Source organism: Vollenhovia emeryi, unplaced genomic scaffold (genome assembly GCF_000949405.1).
Source record: "Vollenhovia emeryi isolate VEMERY1.0 unplaced genomic scaffold, V.emery_V1.0 DF939208.1, whole genome shotgun sequence".
In the NCBI taxonomy this organism is placed as follows: domain Eukaryota; kingdom Metazoa; phylum Arthropoda; class Insecta; order Hymenoptera; family Formicidae; genus Vollenhovia; species Vollenhovia emeryi.
Genome location: NW_011967158.1, coordinates 880,362 through 900,679, shown reverse-complemented (window position 1 = coordinate 900,679; position 20,318 = coordinate 880,362). Strand labels below are relative to the sequence as shown.

Genomic DNA, 20,318 nt, shown 5'->3' with positions numbered 1-20,318 from the left:
GCAGGAAGCGGTCGTAGAAAAAAAAGTTTCAGACAAGAGTTGTATTCAAGGGCAAATTAATGACACCATCTCATGTCCCCCTTGAAGCCATACAACTTATGCCTGAAACATTTTTCTCTACGACAGCACCCTGCAAAGTTACGAGGAGTGATCGATAATATCGGGACACCCTGTATATAATATATATTTATAAAATTTTGTTTTCCTCTTTGACAAACTATAAGTTCGATTTTTGTATTATTATTTTTTAGTGGCATAGACCTACAAAGGAAACTATTAAAAAACGCATCAACGTTAGTACCTCATGAATGATGTAAAACTATTGTAATAATTAAAATTTAATATAAATAAATATATGTATAATTAAATGATTTAATATAAAATTTTCATTCTTTATAATATTTTACGATGGAATTATAATACATATCAATCTTAAGTTCCTTAAATTTCTCGTAACTTTTGCACACACACACATACACACACACACACACGCGCGCGCGCGCGCACGCACGCACGCACGCACGCACGCACAGCACTAAAGCTTTTAGAAATATTGCAACATTGCAAAATGCAATGTAATATTGCACAGACGATTCAGAGACATTCAAGTGTAATATTTCGCCGACAATGTTTCAGTAATCTTGTAGAAATTAGAGCTCCCTAGAACACGTGTATTAGACTACACGTGTAATCCGTGTATTTAACTTATCCGTGTTTTAACCCATGTACACGAATTTAAAGAATCTTCATAATATACGTGAATCCGTGAAGACGTGAATGTGACACGTGTACACGAATATCCGTGTATGTGACATATGTGAACGTGTAGCCGTGTATACCTCAATAGGGAAATATTTAGAGAATTATGTGACAAAGTCTGGATAAAACTTGGAGTGCTGGAATTATGAGTATACATATGTCGAACAATATATGTAGAAATAGAGATCTTTCAACAAATTTTGATAAATATTTGCACACGTTTACAGATATCACACATACACGAATATTCGAATACACTTGTCACATACACGACTATACGTGTACACGTGTCACGTACACAGGTACACGTGAATAAAGGTGCCTTAAATCCGTGTACACGGATTACGTGTACACGAGAATCTTAAAACACGCATCCAATTGAAAGCTCTATGCAGAAACCCATACAGCACAGAAAGCCTTCAGAGATATTTAAGAAGGATTTTATCCGAAAATTGAAATATCTCATAAACATTGCAAAATGTTTCTGCAACAGTTCTGAGACAGCTCTGGAATAGCAAAATGTCCCGCTACTCTTGCATTTGAAACCTTTCTGAAAATGTACTCAAAGCTTACCGAAATGTCTAAAGCCTTTCTGAAATATGGTATGCCAGAAATATTGCTGAAAAGTATAAAAATAATTGAAATAATTTTGAAATATTTGTAGAACATCGTAGAAATGTTGCAAAATATTAAAATAAATTAGGAATACTTTATACACTTATACTTATTATACTAATACAACATTATATAATTTTAAATAATTAGTATATATCTATAGTTATACGCGACAACAAATCATCTTTTAAATGGTTGACTAAATGTCGACTTAAAAAGTTGACTTCAAGGTGACTAAAAGTGTCGACTATTAGCAAACAGTCATTTGTGCCATTTGGGATACCAAACGAAAAGAAGTAGCCTCTTCACTGATAAGTGACTTGGCATATAGTTTGCTTCGCTGCTAGACAGTAAAATTCCATCTTCGCTCCTTGTCAACACTGACCGCAGTCCTACGCAGCAATTGGATCTACACCTAACGGTTACAAAGTATGAGCATAGTTTATTTTCACAAAATGTTACATATAATTTGCACAATCATATGTAATTCAGATGTTGTGCGGAAAAAAGATTTGTATAAAGTTTGCAAAGTATTATAATTTCGTAATTTAATCCGAATTTTATATGGAATTACAGGAGATTTTCCAGTCAGCACATGTTAGTTTAAAATACGTTTCTTAGACGTGTCTAATGTCTAAGAAACGTAAAGTACCATGAAGATACTGTTTAAATAGAAACCGTTTTTAAACCTTAATTTTAAAAACATATTTTTCACGTTTCTACAAAAACGAAAAATTAATTTTGTCGGTTCAAAATTAGTATAATTAGTACAGATTGAATACTGATTTCTACTTAAAAATTAGCGAGTATTAATTTTTTTTACATCAGACATGGTAACTGACTTGACTATAGAACCAAGAGTGAGAAATCATTATATTTTATATTATATATATGTGAATTGTATGTTTGAAATGCAGACATTTGAGTCTGTCAAAATAAATTTGTGATGCAGATATTTGACACTTCAAATTAAGAATTTTATATCCGCCAAGGTATATCGAATCTTCGAATGAATTTGTATGTAAACTTATCTAGGTAATACATGGTTTACATTCGTTTTATGTACGTTTCCTAAACGTATGTATGCTATATGTTTTAGATAAAATCTATTTTAAAAATATTTTTTATTAAAATTGATTTATGTCAGATGTACCTTTTATAAATAAAACGAAAAGAGGTGTACATATTTTACTTATATATTTCTTTCTTGATTTATATATTTTCCTAGTAGCACAATATATTGGCGCAATATTGGGAAATAATGTAAATCTAATATTCCCAACATTGGTCCAATATTGTAAGATGGACGCCTACTCTTATTTAGCCAATATATCTATTCTGCAATAATGTTCCAATATTGTGTATCAATGTTCGACCAATATTAAACCAATATTCAAATTACGTTGCTAAACATTAGCCACTGCACATCCAATAAAATCTAATATTATATAAATATTATCGTGCAATATTTGAATTTATTCCATAACGACAACGACACTGCATAACGAGATACAGAATCGCACTACAAGTAGCATATGATAGTTCATATACATTTTATACACGTTCTCAAAACGTTTCTAAAATACTATAAGATACGTTTGGTTGTATACGTTTTATATACGTTTCCTATACGCATCTAATGTCTAATAAACGTTCAGAATGTATATGAAACGTATATGAACCACCATATGCTACCTAAAACTTTTTTGGACATTTTTACTTTTGATAAACGTTTCTATATAATGGTTTTGAAACGATACGTAAAAACATTTATGAAAAAGTTTCGAAACTAATGTGTGCTGCCTGGGTTTGTTTGTAACTTGCAGAAAAATGGCGATATTAACTGAATGTGCCCTTTTGGACACGCTTATGATATTCTCATCGCTATTCGCGATATTTTATCTGTGGATGAAGTGGAAACACACTTATTGGCAAAGACATGGCGTACCTACCTTGCCTGGACATTGGTTCTTCGGTCACTTAAAGGATGCGATCCTGTTGCGCAGGCCGGCAGGAGTAGTTCTCAGCGAACTGTACCAGCAAGTGTCAGACAAAGATGACGTCTTAGGGATCTACATCCTACACAAACCGTTCCTGTTTCTAAGGAATCCAGATTTGATAAAGCATATAATGATCAGGGACTTTAATGTGTTCCCGAATCGTAATTTCACGGCATTAAGCATTAACGACACAGTCGGCAAATGGACCCTCTTCACCATACAGAATCCTCAATGGAAACATCTAAGGTAAGCGTTACATATATTACATAAATCATAATAATGATCAATGAACATCATAATCATCACTGAGCAATTTGAGAGAAGCAGTGCCATGACATCTTGCAAATAGAGCATCGCAGAGTGCTTAAGAAGTTCATTTTTGTGGTATCTATAAAATATATAAGAGTAAAATTATCTCACAATCAAAAAATGCTGCAATTATCAAGAGAATATTTCTTATTCAGGACGAAATTGTCACCGGTGTTCACAAGCGGCAAACTGAAAAATCTCTTTCTGTTGATGCAAGAGTCAGGGGAAAAGATGAGAGAGCATTTGAGTGAACAAATTGGAGACAAATCCGTGCCGATAACTATCAAGGACACATTTTACAAATACACCACCGACGTGATATCCTCCGTGGCATTTGGAATTCGGATGAACTGCTTCAACACACCATCGCCAGAATTTTATATAAACTGTAATTATAAATATAAGTAATATAACTGGAAGTTTAAAAATGCTATACGGTACGCATCGCTTTGTTCCATCTTTATTAAACTTTCTACTATGTAAAGTCTTTTTACATCTTCATTTATGCAGCACGAAAGGCTTTCCCACAGACTTTCCTAAGGTCCGTCCAGTTCTTCTTTCGGTTCTTCTTGCCGAAGATCGGAAAGCTTTTAGGCGGCGCGATACTTGGCGATTACACAGATTACTTCCGTAAGGTTTTCTGGGACTCTATGGACAATAGAAGCATTACGAAGATAAAACGGGGAGATCTAATCGATTCTCTTGTGCAATTAAAAGATGAGAAGCCTGATAATATTAATTTTCGTGAGTTATACTTAATGCGTACAGATAACCAATATTTAGTATTAAATATGATTTGAATCTAAAACTAAAAAATAGCGTTTTAACAAATCTAATATAAGATAAAACTGAACGAATTATTTAACAATGAATATCTCGAATTTATTTTGCAAGTGAATCTTGTTCATTTACAACTAATACTCTTATACTATATATAACAATTATTTATAATATAATCCACCTGACACACTTTTAACGCAAAAACGTTTAATTATCTGTATTCATTTTAAATACTTTATAATTGGCATTTCAATTCAAATTCCCGTCTACATAAATGGCATTCCATGTATGAAAGATGATCTGTTTTCATAACTATTTTCTTCAGGGTTTGAAGGAGACGCTCTTTTCGCACAAGCGGCGATCTTCTTTGTGGCTGGTCGCAAAACCAGCATTACTACTATGACCTGCGCTCTTTTCGAGTTGGCTCAGCAACCAGAAATGCAGAAACGCGTGAGGGAGGAAATCCTCATGACAATCCAAGATGCAAATGGTGTAACATACGAAGCGGTCCATAATATGAAGTATCTGCATCAAGTGATAAATGAAACATTAAGGCTTCACCCGCCTGCACCGCTCCTCGATAGAATTGCTAGCAGCGATTATACAGTAAGATACTGTATTACATTACAAAAGTTATATTTTCATCCTTAAAAAAGTATTTTCAAAGTCAATGGAAAAATGAGTCATAGCATCAATTATTATAAATACAAATTCTAAACTGTAGACTAACAAAAGTAAATTGCAGTTGCCTGGCACAAAGATAACTATCGAGAAAGACACACCAATATATGTCGTATTAAGTGGTCTTCAGACTGACCCAAGGTACTATCGGGATCCTACGCGTTTCGATCCCGAGCGATTCAGCGAGGAGAGGAAGAACGAGATTGTGCCCTGCACCTTCCTGCCCTTCGGAGAAGGTCCCCGAAATTGCATAGGTCGGTAAATCGGATCCATTCGGGTAGACAAACTTACAATAGGATGAAAAAAAAAGAATTTACTAGAGGAAACGACGTTTATCATTCTTCGTTATTTATTACGCGATAAATTTTTGTGATAATATTTACCGAGAAAAAATTAAGATTACGCGTGTATCTGTTACCTCTGTGAAACAAAAGTCATTAAGAAAAAGAGAAGAAAGATAAGCAGCGATAATTTAATTTTTCCTGAAATACCATAAGGTAATTCATTCGAAATTTTAAGTGTTTAAAAAAATTCTCTGATAATAAAAAAATTACAATTAAAGAATTGCGTGTACTTCAACATGGCATAAATATAAAAGAAAATAATTGAATCTACCTATAATCGGTAAACTTTTCCTCAATGTTTTATTTAGCTATGCGACTAGGAATGTTGCAAACCGCTGTGGGACTGGTAGCGATTATACGTGATTACGAGGTTACGCTGAATCCTAAGTGGAAGTCCCCTCTCGATCCACGAAACGTATTCACCGTGCCACCAGCAGAATTTCTGCTGAATCTCAAGAAGATATAATGTGTTAGCGAGATGCATCAATAGTAATATTACTATTGCAATTTTACTATGTTGGGATACATATTGGGGTGGATATGTAGATGGGACCGTGAAAAGAAATTAATACTCCAGATACCTATGAACATTTTGAGAATATTCTTCAAGAATATTTTGAATATTCCATAGGTCTTTCCTATATTTATCTTATGTTCGTGGAACATTCGACTGGCACTGCTATAAATCTTTTTCGAATGTGAATAGAATAATCTATCGAATATAGCGTGTCAGTTATATATGGTATAATCACTGGTTTCACTGCCTTTTGCGTACGATAAGTGTATTACACAATAAACAATGTACAATACGTAAACTCGATAAATGCTGAAAAATTATTCTGAACGAATATTCCAAAGACATTCTCGACGAATATTCTAAAAACGTTCTTCTTTGTCATGCACATATGATTTCTAATTGTAATAAGTATCAAATTGTAATAAGTATCAATAAATATCAAATGTAATACATATATTTATAGAATATTCGATTGGAATATTCTGAAATTAAGAATATTTGTACTCCAACTATGTTTATGCAAATGCGTATCGAAAAACAAGTTTACTAAAATAAAGCAATGCGTCTACTTTACTTACGGTTCTAATCATTCACCAGGGTTGGGAAAGTTACTTTATAAAAGTAACTAGTTACAGTTACAGTTTTTTCGCTAACAATGTAACTAGTTGCAGTTACAAGTTACCAATTCTGAAAAGTAACGCGTTACAGTTACAGTTACTCGAAAAGTAACGAATCGTTACTTTGCAGTTACTCCCTTGCAATAGAAATAAAAATATCGAATCTGCATCTGAATTGTAAAGCGGCAATAAAGGCGTTTATGCGCAAATGCAAGACCTAATGCGATCTGTGGAGGTTGAAAAAATATATAAAGTAACTATTAATGTAACTATTAAATTAGTTACTAGTTATCGAAAAAATGTAACTGAGTTAAGTTACAGTTACATATGTAGAGAAAGTAACGAAGTTAAGTTAGAGTTACCAAAAAGAAGTAACTGTATAACTGTAACTTCGTTACAAGTAACGAGTTATTTCCCAACCCTGTCATTCACTGAACACAAATGTAGCACTTATCCAACACAGATGTAAGATGTAGTCAGTTACATAACATAGAATTACTGCTACAAACGTGTTTGACACTGTGTTTACTGTGTGATGCATTAAATAACGTTTAGCTCGCTACGTTAATACCACCGTATATGCTTATCAAATTCTTTCATATCAAGTTTATTTAATCGTGTAAGATGTTACATAATTCAAATGTGGAAATAATGAATAGAAACTAATGAAGATACATTGAACGTTTTATTTTATTTATTCAATTTGATTTTTTAAATTCAAGTCGCAGATACAGTGATATTAATAGTTGCACATTTCGCAAGAGAAGATACATTGAACGTTTTATTTAATTTACTTTAATTTTTTAAATTCAAGTCACAGATACAGTGATATTAATAGTTGCACATTTCGCAAGAGAGAAAAATCAAGTACTGCATGTAATTCACGATTAATAACTCTAATCACAGCTTCAGATTCGTAGTCAAACTCCTATATTTTAGAAAAGTATTTCTCGAAATAAAACAAATAGGACATTTTTATTGTCTAATATTTTTACTGGCGATGTTTTCTCTGCTGCGATATTCTGTTAATTTGTATGACACCTAGTATATCAAATGAAAACAAGTAGCCTCTTCACTGATAAGTGACTTGGCAATTTGCTTCGATGCAGCAAAATTTCATCTTCGCCCATTGTCAGCACTGCCCACAGTCCAACGCAACAGCTGGATCTATACGCAACTGTTACAAAGTATGTGCATAGTTTTTTTTCACAAAATGTTAGATATAATTTGCACAGTCTTGTGTAATTAAGATTTTGTGCAGAAAAAAGATTTGTATAAAGTTTGTAAAGTAATTTCGTAATTTAATCCGAATTTTATATGGAATTGCAGGAGATTTTGTTTGTAGCTTGCAGAAAAAATGGCGATATTAACCGAATGTGCCCTTTTGGACACACTTATAATATTCTCATCGCTATTCGCGATGTTTTATCTGTGGATGAAGTGGAAACATACTTATTGGCAAAGACGTGGCGTAACTACGTTGCCCGGACATTGGTTCTTCGGTCACTTCAAGGATGCGATCCTATTCCGCAGGCCGGCAGGAGTGGTTCTCAGCGAACTGTACCAGCAAGCCTCAGACAAAGATGACGTCTTAGGGATCTACATTCTACACAAGCCATTCCTGTTTCTAAGGAATCCAGATCTAATAAAGCAGATAATGATCAGGGACTTTAATGTGTTCCCGAATCATCATTTCAAGGGAACAACGACTAAAGACACAGTCGGCAAATGGACCCTCTTCACCATAGAGAATCCTGAATGGAAGCATCTAAGGTAAACGATACATATATTGCATAAATCATAATAATGATCACTGAACATCATAATCATCACTGAGCGATTTGAGGGAAGCAATGCCATGTCATCTTGCAAATAGACCGTCAAAGAGTGCTTAAAAAATTCATTTTTGTGATATCTGTAAAACATATAAAAGTAAAATTATCTCGCAATCAAAAAATGCTGCAATTATCAAGAAACTACTTCTTATTCAGGACGAAATTGTCACCGGTGTTTACAAGCGGCAAACTGAAAAGTCTCTTTCTGTTGATGCAAGAGTCAGGGGAAAAGATGAGGGAGCATTTGAGTGAACAAATTGGAGACAAATTCGTGCCGATAACTATCAAAGACATATTTTACAAATACACCACCGACGTGATATCCTCCGTGGCATTTGGAATTCGGACGAACTGCTTCAACACACCATCGCCAGAATTTTATGTAAACTGTAATTATCAATATAAGTAATATAAGTGCGAGTTTAAAAGTGCTATACGTCACATCGCTTTTTTCCATCTATATTAAACTTTCTACAATGTAGTCTTTTTACATTTTCATTTATGCAGCACGTAAGGCTTTCCAACAGACCTTCCTAAGGTCCGTCCAGTTCTTCTTTATGTTCTTCTTGCCGAATATCGGAAAGCATTTACGCGGCGCGATACTTGGCGATTACACAGATTACTTCCGCAAGGTTTTCTGGGACTCTATGGACAATAGAAGCATTACGAAGATGAAACGGGGAGATCTAATCGATTCTCTTCTGCAATTAAAAGATGAGAAGCCTGATAATATTAATTTTCGTGAGTACTTAATGTGTACAGATACCCAATATTTAGCATTAAATATGATTTGAATCTTATACTAAAAGATAGCGTTTTAACAAGTCTAATATAAGATAAAACTAAACGAATTATTTAACAATATCTCGAATTTATTTTGCAAGTAAATCTTGCTCATTTACAACTAATACTCTTATACTATATATAACAATTATTTATAATAAAATCCACTTGACACACTTTTAACGCAAGAAAGGTTTAATTATCTGTATTCATTTTAAATTCTTTATAATTAGCCTTTCAATTCAAACTCCCGTCTACATAAATGGCATTCCATGTATGAAAGATGATCTGTCTTCATAACTATTTTCTACAGGGTTTGAAGGAGACGCTCTTCTCGCACAAGCGGCGATCTTCTTCGTGGCAGGTCGCGAAACCAGCATTACTACTATGACCTGCGCTCTTTTCGAGTTGGCCCAGCAACCAGAAATGCAGAAACGCGTGAGGGAGGAAATCCTCCAGACAATCCAAGATGCAAATGGTGTAACATACGAAGCGGTCCATAATATGAAGTATCTGCATCAAGTGATAAATGAAACATTAAGGCTTTACCCGCCTGCACCGCTCCTCGATAGAATTCCTAGCAGCGATTATACAGTAAGATGCTGTATTATATTACAAAAATTATATTTTCATCCTTAAAAAAGTATTTTCAAAGTCAATTGAAAAATTAGTCATAGCATAAATTATTATAAATACAAATTCTAAACTGTAGACTAACAAAAGTAACTTGCAGTTGCCTGGCACAAAGATAACTATCGAGAAAGGCACACCGGTATATGTGGTATTACGTGGTCTTCAGACTGACCCAAGGTATTATCGGGATCCTACGCGTTTCGATCCCGAACGATTCAGCGAAGAGAGGAAGAACGAGATTGCACCCTGCACCTTCCTGCCCTTCGGAGAAGGTCCCCGAAATTGCATAGGTCGGTAAATCGGACCCATTGAGGTAGACAAACTTACAATAGGATGAAAAAAAAGAATTTACTAGAGGAAACGACATTTATCATTCTTCGTTATTATTACGCGATAAATACTTGTGATAATATTTATCGAGGAAAAGTTAAGATTACGCGTGTATCTGTTAACTCTGTGAAACAAAAGTCATTAAAGAAAAAGAAGAGAGATAGCGATAATTTAATTTTTCCTCAAATACCATACGGTTCATTCAAGATTTTAAGTGTTTAAAAAAATTGCCTAATATAAAAAAAAATTACAATTAAAGAATTGTGTACTTGAACTTGGCATAAATATAAAAGAATTGAAAAGAATAATACATAGAAACATAAATAGAAAAGAATTGAATCTACCTATAATCGGTAAATTTTTCCTCAATGTTTTCTGTAGGTATGCGACTAGGAATTTTGCAAACCGCTGTGGGACTGGTAGCGATCATACGTGATTACGAGGTTACGCTGAATCCTAAGTGGAAGTCCCCTCTCGATCCACGAAACGTATTCACCTCGCCGCCAGCAGAATTTCTGCTAAACCTCAGGAAAATATAACGTGTTAGCGAGATGCATCAATAGTAATATTACTATTGCAATTTTACTATGTTGGGATACATATTGGGAATATTTTGGCTGACGATATGGTAGTCGGACATCACTGGCTCTCTATCGTAGAGATGCAATTGCTGTAATTATAAGTTTGCTGTAATTATAAGTTTTTATTCCTTTCTACAACACAATTTGTAATATAATTATATTAATATTTCATTAATATTGTACAATTGTATTCTTGTGTATCAAATATCTGCAAATACGGTATATCCTAAAAAATAAAGATTTTGTAACATCTTTGTAAAATAATTATGCATAATTGAAAGTGACACGACGAATAAACAAACTTATCAATCACTTAATTATTTTCTATAAAAGGGAAATAACAGTATCTTAAATAAATTTCAGTTCTTCGACACTGTGGTTATGAATTTGCTATATACACTATTGTATTTCGTATATTTTACCAAATCGTTGATACTTCATTTGTAAATTTAAGCACAATTCCAACCTGGCTACTTGGGGAGTAGCGTCAGGTATTTCTTAAATTCTGGGAGTACGCAATCTCGCGGATTGAGCGGTTTCACTGTCGTCAGATAATCGCTGAGATATTGCGGCGGAAAGCAAAGGATGCCCTTACTAGCCAGCATGGCCCAGTCTACAGGCTGGTTTATCTGTTTATAATAATAAAATATCTTATTTTCAAAGTAGATTATAAATTGATAATAATTCATATTAATATATAATCATAAGTCTTGCACAGCGTAACATGGCATCTCTCTTGGCATTTTATACTTGGTCTCAATTTCCGCATAATAGAAACAATTATTTTAATTTTACACCGTATATGTAACGTAAAATAATCTATAGTTAACTGGAAAAAGTTTTGATGAGAAGAGCCATTGACTGAACTGCATTGTACTTCATATTTATTTTGAAAAATAAAACATTACTCACTTGTTTCACATTGACAAAGCAGTGCGTGATTTTACGTCCAGACGGACTTACATCGTAGGGTGGTCTGAAATCAAATCAAAGTAACCAATAATAATGGTTAATGGAACTTACTTCCATCTCTTTCTTATAGAAGTTGATTCAATACCGCACCTTGCTTGCACGACTGAGCCGCCACCGGCTTCAAGTAATCTCTTAACCTGGTCGTACTTCTCCTCGGAGACCATCAGCAGAGCCACTATGTTGGAAAACGGGCCAATTGGATTTTTCTGCAATTTCAGCCGCCACCTGTGAGCCGCGGCTGCGATTGCATTCTCGATCTCACCGCTTGATTTCGGAATCGTGTTTTTGCTTTTTGGATTGCCCCATTCATATTCTTCCTCCTACAAAAATTATATTCGTTTAGTAGTAAAAACATTAACATAAAGTAAATCGCATGTCTTATGTAATAAAATATGATAGCTTTTTCTATTTTTTCCTTTAAATTTTTAAATTGGAAGAAACATGTGTCAATTCCCTGGTATATCCCTATAATTCACAAATACTAACATCAAGAAATCTGTCATTTTGATGTGAACTATGTAGATATGAGCAATGTAAGACCCATTTTCCTGCGGCTATACTGCCGAGCACTTTTTCGTTTTTGGAAAGCTTGATGCACAGGAGATGCGTGGCACTGTTGTCGAAATTTGCGTTCGTCGATACATCTCCGCCCAGATCCTTTATCATAGATTCGCATTCGTTTTTGTTGTTCTATTAAAATATATCAAAATAATGATTGCAATAAGGAATAAAATAACAATGTCGGTATTTATCTGAAGATGTAATACCTTTATACCCGACAACATAAATTTTCGTATTGAGAGTGGTTCACATTCTTCATGTTCTGTGACGTCATCCTCAATATGTTCTTCGTGAATCACATTGCTATCCTTACTTGACTGTTTACCTATAATTGACTGTAAAGACAGATACTATGTAAAATATGATTTTATACACAAGAATATTAAATAAGCTGTAAGAACATTGATACAAAAGAACGACCAATAGAATGTTTATGTAAAATAATGGTCATAAAATCCACAAAAAATTAAATCAATCGTGACAAGATCTTTATATTAAGATTGACCTCAATCTAATTTATAACAATAATTAAGATAATATGATAAACTCTGTTTACAAATTTGATAAGCTTAACATAATTAGCACCAAATTTTGTGCTTTTCTATGTATTTTTTATTTCATAGAAAATAAATGTTAAAACTATGAGTTGTATATTCATTCTGTTTTAAATAAGTTAATGTGCATGTATATGTCAAGAATGTGACAGGAATAAAGTTTGTATCTTAGAAATATGTGAAAGTAACCGGAAAGGAAAAACGATCATACTCGCTTGGGGTGATCCGGATCTTCCCATACAATAGCGTCGATAGGTTGCGAGTCTTTTACTATACCTGTTTGTAAAATGATTAATAAATCAGTGATATTGTTCAAAATTAGAAATACTGACTCAGCAATATGTATGATAATTTGTGGATACTCACACTTTTGTATATGATCAGAAGTTTCGTTGTACTTCTTCGCATTTTCCCCGGACAACGAATATCTATTTTCAGGTGTACTCGACGTTCGTTGAAGCACTTGATCCAATTGCGCGATTTGCCTGTTCATCATATAATTAAAATTTACTCATCAATGTAAGTCGTGTGTGGAGCAAAATATTGTAGAAAACAATATGTATCTTTTCAGACGTATTTATCACAAGTATTATGTTCATAAATATCTTATATAATATTATTATATTTTATTATTTTATCTCGCATTATATTTTACTTGATACGTACATGTTTATCTCATTATTTGGTATAGAGTTATTTTTTTCATCAAAGTCCAGCTTTCGGTTAATGGGTGAAGTTGATAGATTGGTCTTGTTAGATCGATTGTCGACCTCCTCAGTTTTTTCCGTAAAATTATCAACCTCGTGTCGCGGCGTTTTATCTGATTTATGTACCTGGCAGTTCAATACATAAAGCAATTTTGAATAAACATAATTGCGTATTGTAATATTCTTTAACTCTATCACGATTAGAAAAACACTAAAAGCCGTAGCTTATAAAATTAATCTTAGAAAATGTGGATCGTCATAAAAGAACATCATGCAAGATTATATCGCAATATCAGATGTATCATAATATTTTTACTGTGTTCTCACACAAAATATTCGCCGCAGCAACGAGATTACGCGGCTGCTCAACATATTTATCTTACCTTTTCAGATTGATCTGCGTTCATCAGTTTCTCCCATAATTGTCTCTTTAAATCTGAAAGCGGCTGAAATAGTCCTCGATTATAACATATGAATTTTAACACATAAACAGACTGTTTTCATAATCATTTTCATGAAAAAATAGTACTCACAGTGCTAGGATTGCGTCGTTTTACTGGGGGTTCTGCTATGTGCAAATCTGGAAAATTGTTGACCCATTTGAGCCATTCTTTTCGCGTGTCCGGCGAAGGATTAGGTTGGAAGACCTGTCCGTACGGAGTGTCTGGAGTAGACACGTGAAATGGCGACGGCGGAGTCTGATTCATTACAAGACTAAGTCTTTTGTTTATTAATGGAGTTTCAGCAGAAGGCACATCCTGTAACATTAATAAAATAATCCGAAAATCATTTTAAATTGCTCAACTTTCTATGTTAAATCCAATTAACATCACATATTTTAATCAGTTGTCATTGATCAAATATGTATATGTTGTAAATTAAAAATATTAATAGTCTCATCTTGTAAAATATTATTTTTATACTATATACTATATATACTATATATATATCAATAATACATACCTTGACCTGAGACAAGTGACGTTTCGGTGTAATGATATTTCTTGTTGAGATTTCCTGCGCTTTCTGTACTGTTCTATTTTCGCGAACGCTTGAAGGATTTGTTTCACTGATACTTGATCTATCTAATGCTTTTAACACACAAATATATTAAAATTACGAACATGCGTAAAAAGATTTAGAAATTTTATTAGTTTTCATGTTTTAAATATAAACTTAAAAATAAATAAGTTTTTGTTTATAAGCGAAATATTGAAATTTGTAATATTTCCATGATAATTGGCAACTAAATGTAAATCAATTTACCTATTGTTTCCCCAACGAGAAATGGAGTCTCATCTACGAGCGTTAATTCATCCGCACAAGTCTTCAGCCACTCAGCAGTGACAGCCGGCAATTTCCATCTCACAGCCGCGTTGTATTTGTTTCCTTCTGGGGTCGGGCAAATCAGATGTGTACTGGCATGTGTATTCTTCTCTGCGTTAGCTTTTCGCGCAAACATATCTTGACATCTAAAAATATTGAAAGAGAATGCTCATTAAAGTTTACGTGTTTGACATTTCTTATCACGTATCGTTCAGTACACGATAATGCAAATCATCTTACACACATAGACTTTAATGCACGATTTTTATTTTATCTAGATGTAAGTGGTAATTATATATTACATAGCGCCAAGTGTTGCAGCCAACGTCGAAAGATATATTCGTTCAGCTCCGGTATACATGCTCATCGTTATAACACATCCTGATAATGGAGTACAAGGTTTTCTAATAGATAGTGGCTTGTGGTAATACATGATATCTACGACTTTTTCCTGATTTATGCAATCTTCCTATTAACAAATCAAGAAGTGATAATGTTAATGATATTATCAGCAATGTTAAGAAAAATTATGTACCAAATTTGTTTATTATTAATTAATTGGATTGTGGACTTACATTTGGAAAAATGAATGAATTTTTCAACTGTCTAATATTTAATTTCCGTTCTTAAAAGTTATGGGTTGTAAACTTTTAAAAAATGAGGAATTAATATGTAAAGGATACTTACAATAAATAGATCGGTCACAATTTCGTGGACCATTTGTTTTAAGGATGCTCCATGTATAGGCACGACGCCATAATTCGAGACACCGCTGTAGGTTCTCTGGATTAGGCGTCCACCCAACATTGCAATTGTCTCCTCTATATGATTATCTTCACTCTCGTTAAACCCAGCCACGACGAATGTTAACCCTGCATATATAATTTTATTATTGTATTTAGAAAAATCTGTAGATACATAGATTAATATTTCCTCAAAAGATAAGAATTTCAAAGATCTCTTACACCAATAATCTAAGAAATAATATAATATTACACGGATAAATAAACTCCTAAAAATTTAAAGATTCTCGATATTAGAATTAAGTTTCAATAAGTCGCAATTTATAATTTATTATGGATTAGTTAAATTAAGTAAAATAGTTAATTCATGCAAAGACCTTACCTTTGAGCAACTTTTCGTTTACCGCGCAACTTTGGCTGAGCGACACGGTATTATCATTTTCTACATTTTTGATTAGTGTAACCTCCGATGAAGAAAGCTCACTGGTGCGCAAACTCGTCGTGTTACTCAAACTCCCTTTGTTTTTATCTTTCGAAACAAGTGCACGAGGTTTCGTGAATTCTTGCGTGACATTATTACGATCTGTAATTCAATTGTACAATTAGACATCTATGTACCACTTGACACCTTTTTTTAAAATTTTGCCGACGAGAAACTGCATTATTTTAATACGCAAAGGTATTGTTAGAAGTCAATCCGCGCTATTACCGTTATTCTCTTGCAAATATTGCTGCACAAGATCCGGTTGTTCATTTTCGTTCACGGGTGCAATTATTTTGAAAGATGGCACAGGAAGTCTCGTTGGTTGTTGCAACATTTGTAAGTTCTAAAATAACATACGAAAATATACATTAGTCCTTCTAATACTTTGATTTGCCAACAGCTATAAAAATTTTGCAGAAAGAAAAAATGTTAAAAAATAGTTTAATGAAACATTTCATGTACATTCTGAAAAATTAAAAATATCATAAATTTACAATCAAGAGTACCTTCTTACTCAGCGGTGAAGCTGGTGTCTCAATAGTTGTCTTAGATGCTCCATCTTTTGTTTCAAACAAATAGCATTCTTCCGATGCCGGCCGTTTCAGTTTCATACTCTGCTCCAACCATTCTACGTTCAATATATATGGACTGCCCAAACCAAAATGTGTGCCATAAAATTAAAAACAGAATTAAAAAATTAAGATATAAAAGCAAAAAAGAAGACTAGTATAAAATTACATATATGTACGGTATTTATGTAAGATTATATAATTGCGTATCATATATAATAAATTTTTCACAAAATTCTTATATACATTCTCAAAAAATGTATTTTTGAAAAATCTTATTTTTTAAATTATGAATATTTATATATAAACGTAAGTTTTATTGCAAATCAAAATGCAAATAAACTGTTAGTTTTATTTATACGGTATTACTGTACCATGAGCCACTCGATTTTATCATTTTCAGTTCCGCAGATGCTTTAGCCCCGTCGCCAACGATGACGTGTGTTACAGCGTCCGATATATCATCGAAACGCGTCGCACCGCCGACGTTTAATATTCTACTCAGTTTATCTCTGACGTTCGGCGCAAATCCAGTGAGGTAAATCTACAAAGGCAATATGATAATCGTAAAATTGAAATTGAAAGGAGAGAGAGAGAGAGTGTGTGTGTGTGCTACGAAAACTTTAAGAAAAATTTACATTACATCCATCCAGAAACGGTCCAGCTGATTTTGCTTCATCGAAGGTAAGTCGGTCCAATACGTTTAACTTAGCGGCTACACGAAAGAAAATACAAATATGGCTTCTACTTAAATCGTAATTACGATATATTTATAATAATTTATTAACACTTACCACTAGAGAGTTTACCAGTTACCGCACTTACGCTGGAAACATTTGATACCGTCGAACTAAAAGTCTCATTCACGTAATTGCTGCGAGGCTTATCATGTGCTATAGAGCTAATATCAGAACCCCAATTGGGCAATTCTTGGTCTAAAAAGTACATTAAAAGAATGTTATTTTGCTATTCACTCAATTTGATTATCCATTATATCGAAGCAAATAATACAACCATCTTCTACTGCCATTACGTACTATTTGATCTTTCCGGTGTCGAGCACATTTTCACAGATTTAATAATAAAGTTGCAGAAAGGTAGAGCGTATCCTAATTTGATACTTTCGTACACCCACTCAGTCCTCAAACAGGGAATGTTGTTTTCCATGGCGTACTTTAGCTTGTCGCTCATCGGACCAGTTTTGGAAGCTAGAACCATTCTAACCTTCGTTCCATCAAGAGGGCCCATAAATGTCTGCAAAATACACATATATTACAGCCAATTGTTAGATATTTTATTATCACAATATAAATCGTGTAAGATTTAACTCACTCCTCCATGGCCATGTATCGAACGTTTAATTTCCTCTTTCTCACGTTTGTGGAGATTTGTTGAAGTAACTACTAAATTCATAAAAACTGGACATTTGTATTTGTCAAAAATCTTGTCATCTGCCTTAATTATCTCCTTCAGATTTATTTCCCAGACAGCTTCTATCCATTCCTTTGTCATAATTGGTATCTTCATTTCTACAGCATGCTGGAAGACAGAATTGTTGGTAAATTAAGTTCCCATCCCGTTGCATTATCACAAAATAACAATTTAAACAAATGTTACAGAATAAGTGCAAATTGGAATGATTTTATAAGAATCTTTTACAATATATAAAAAACGAAATACTCGAAGTTTGCACAAACATATTTCAGATAAAACTTATATTTTTTAGATACAAATTCTTTTATTTTACATAATAAAATTTTCTGCATACAAATTTCCATCGAAATTACTCGAATTATCTAAGTTACGCATATATTACAAATGCATCATACCTCATACTTTGCCGACATGACAGAATCAGTTACTAAATGTGTGACAGACCCTCTGAGTTGCTTTGTAAAAATGCCTCCCATATATTCGACTTGTCGTTGTATCCAATCCTGCAGTAACAATTAAATTTACTACCGTTGCAATTAAAGATTGTGTGGAAAATCGCTACGATTTTGTACCTTAATTTGTAGACTGAAACCCGATGCAGTAACGCACATTCCTCTCATGGATGTCGTGTATATTGGACTCGTCCCTTCTGGTATAGGCTCTCCATTTGTGAAACAAATAAGCAGGCACTTTGGTGATACTATTCTGCTGGAATATCAATCAGCAATTACAAATTTGTTCAGCTATCTTTTAATTAAACTCACGGTAAGAATGTTTGTCGTTATGATATTATTGATGTTAATTGGTGATTTATGTTCTAAACTAAAAACTTATCCACGGTAAGAAGTCAGCTGCATCGCAAACTCACGAGCACTTGAAGGTTCTCAGCCTGTCGAACAAATCGCCTCTGAATTCTTCTATGACAAACACATCCTTCTTTGATGGCTCCATCGCATCGCACAATTCTTTGCTGACCCATTCTGGACACAGGTTGAGCTCGCTGCATTTCTGATGAACAGAACAAAACGTCTCAGCGAAAACGATAAAAATATACAATGTGCTGTTTGCGTCTAGAAACATTCTATTTTGTAGCCAACGAATACGTTTAAAAAATTCGCACAAGTTGATAAATTGTACATTATACATCGTACAATCGTACGCTGTCGACAAATTTCCGAAGCGTTTCGACTTGCTTGTATAAAACAGAATGTTTCTAGACGCAAAGAGCACGTTGTAGATCAGGCTTTAAAGAAGATACAAAGCGAGATCGAGAGAAACAAAAAATATCGGAGTGCGCGGAACTTGCGCCGCTGCTGCATCCTTCGAGCGTCGATTCGACTCTTGCGGACTCTTGGAAAATCGGAGGCGAGGAAGACCTCGGTTATAACGAACTACGGAAATGTACTTACGTTAAATGCCTGCCACATTTTCTCGCTGCAGTCATCCTCGGATCGAAGGTGGCTCGGCACGACAAAGTGAACGTTTACGTCGCACTCGAGCTGACTCTCCTGGGTATCCATCCTGCTCCGTACTGAAAATTGCGCCGCGAGGTTTTACTGACGAGCGCGCGGGCTAACACGTTGCGGAACGGCGAGCCGTGGCATCTCTGACGTAATGGGAAACCTGCGAAATTCGTCGTGGAGCTCGGAAAATGCCGGAAAATACCTCTCTGTATACACGTCCGACGTGCGTCTCGTGCGCGGTGATCGGTGAAACAGATGAGAGCGGGACCGACGTATTGGCGCCATTGGCGGGACGAATGAAAATCCAGCCTACCAACTGGACAAGGGAAATTAACTAGACGGGTTCGATCGTGAATCTTTCCACCTAGGCTGCGTTCAGAAACACCACCAGAGTACTCCAGCGTGTCATTCCATCGTTGTTGCTCACCGTATGTTAAACAAGAATAAAATGATACACCGGGACATTCGGGTGATGTTTCTGAATGCACCCCTAGTGCATCACATGCGGCCGAATTCGCATCCCGGCGGAGAAGCAGAAATTCAATCAGGGGCTCGCGATGTTTGAATTTATTCGAAGCAGAAACGTATGCAAAAATTCCGCTCTTACAGAAAAGTTGCAAGTTGACTGGCTATTCGCAGGGCTTTAACCAATCGACTTTCAACTTTTCTGTCGGAGTAGAATGTTCGCATACGTTTCTTCTTCGAATGATTTCGAGAATCG

At 34.4% G+C, this 20,318-nt stretch overlaps 3 protein-coding genes across 4 annotated transcripts; 2 read left to right on the top strand and 1 right to left on the bottom strand.

Moving 5' to 3' along the window:
• Positions 1 to 1,469: 1,469 nt before the first annotated feature.
• Positions 1,470 to 11,045, top strand: LOC105561367 (cytochrome P450 6k1-like). The gene is made up of 8 exons (XM_012011281.1): positions 1,470 to 1,803; positions 3,201 to 3,620; positions 3,839 to 4,071; positions 4,194 to 4,427; positions 4,789 to 5,069; positions 5,209 to 5,398; positions 5,797 to 6,014; positions 10,803 to 11,045. Exons 2-7 carry the CDS (start codon positions 3,205 to 3,207, stop codon positions 5,952 to 5,954), a joined length of 1,512 nt encoding a protein of 503 aa, XP_011866671.1. The 5' UTR covers positions 1,470 to 1,803; positions 3,201 to 3,204; the 3' UTR covers positions 5,955 to 6,014; positions 10,803 to 11,045.
• Positions 7,711 to 11,048, top strand: LOC105561368 (cytochrome P450 6k1-like). The gene is made up of 7 exons (XM_012011283.1): positions 7,711 to 7,809; positions 7,968 to 8,395; positions 8,614 to 8,846; positions 8,965 to 9,198; positions 9,554 to 9,834; positions 9,974 to 10,163; positions 10,585 to 11,048. Exons 1-7 carry the CDS (start codon positions 7,726 to 7,728, stop codon positions 10,740 to 10,742), a joined length of 1,608 nt encoding a protein of 535 aa, XP_011866673.1. The 5' UTR covers positions 7,711 to 7,725; the 3' UTR covers positions 10,743 to 11,048.
• On the bottom strand, positions 10,887 to 19,919 carry LOC105561369 (DNA topoisomerase 2-binding protein 1). 2 transcript variants are annotated; one of them, XM_012011285.1, is made up of 26 exons: positions 19,544 to 19,919; positions 19,003 to 19,142; positions 18,707 to 18,839; positions 18,530 to 18,637; positions 18,033 to 18,239; positions 17,738 to 17,954; positions 17,495 to 17,635; positions 17,339 to 17,415; positions 17,075 to 17,244; positions 16,638 to 16,779; positions 16,357 to 16,474; positions 16,030 to 16,230; positions 15,592 to 15,776; positions 15,207 to 15,373; positions 14,845 to 15,050; positions 14,542 to 14,669; positions 14,112 to 14,336; positions 13,962 to 14,024; positions 13,538 to 13,704; positions 13,238 to 13,356; positions 13,083 to 13,147; positions 12,524 to 12,652; positions 12,243 to 12,446; positions 11,847 to 12,076; positions 11,697 to 11,760; positions 10,887 to 11,413 (listed from the first exon to the last, which is right to left on the bottom strand). In XM_012011285.1, the coding sequence occupies exons 1-26, from the start codon at positions 19,652 to 19,654 to the stop codon at positions 11,255 to 11,257; spliced, it is 3,876 nt and encodes a 1,291-aa protein (XP_011866675.1). In that variant the 5' UTR covers positions 19,655 to 19,919; the 3' UTR covers positions 10,887 to 11,254. The 2 variants fall into 2 exon arrangements, with proteins under 2 accessions (XP_011866675.1, XP_011866674.1); XM_012011284.1 differs by having other exon boundaries at positions 18,707 to 18,842; positions 19,544 to 19,918.
• Positions 19,920 to 20,318: the final 399 nt, after the last annotated feature.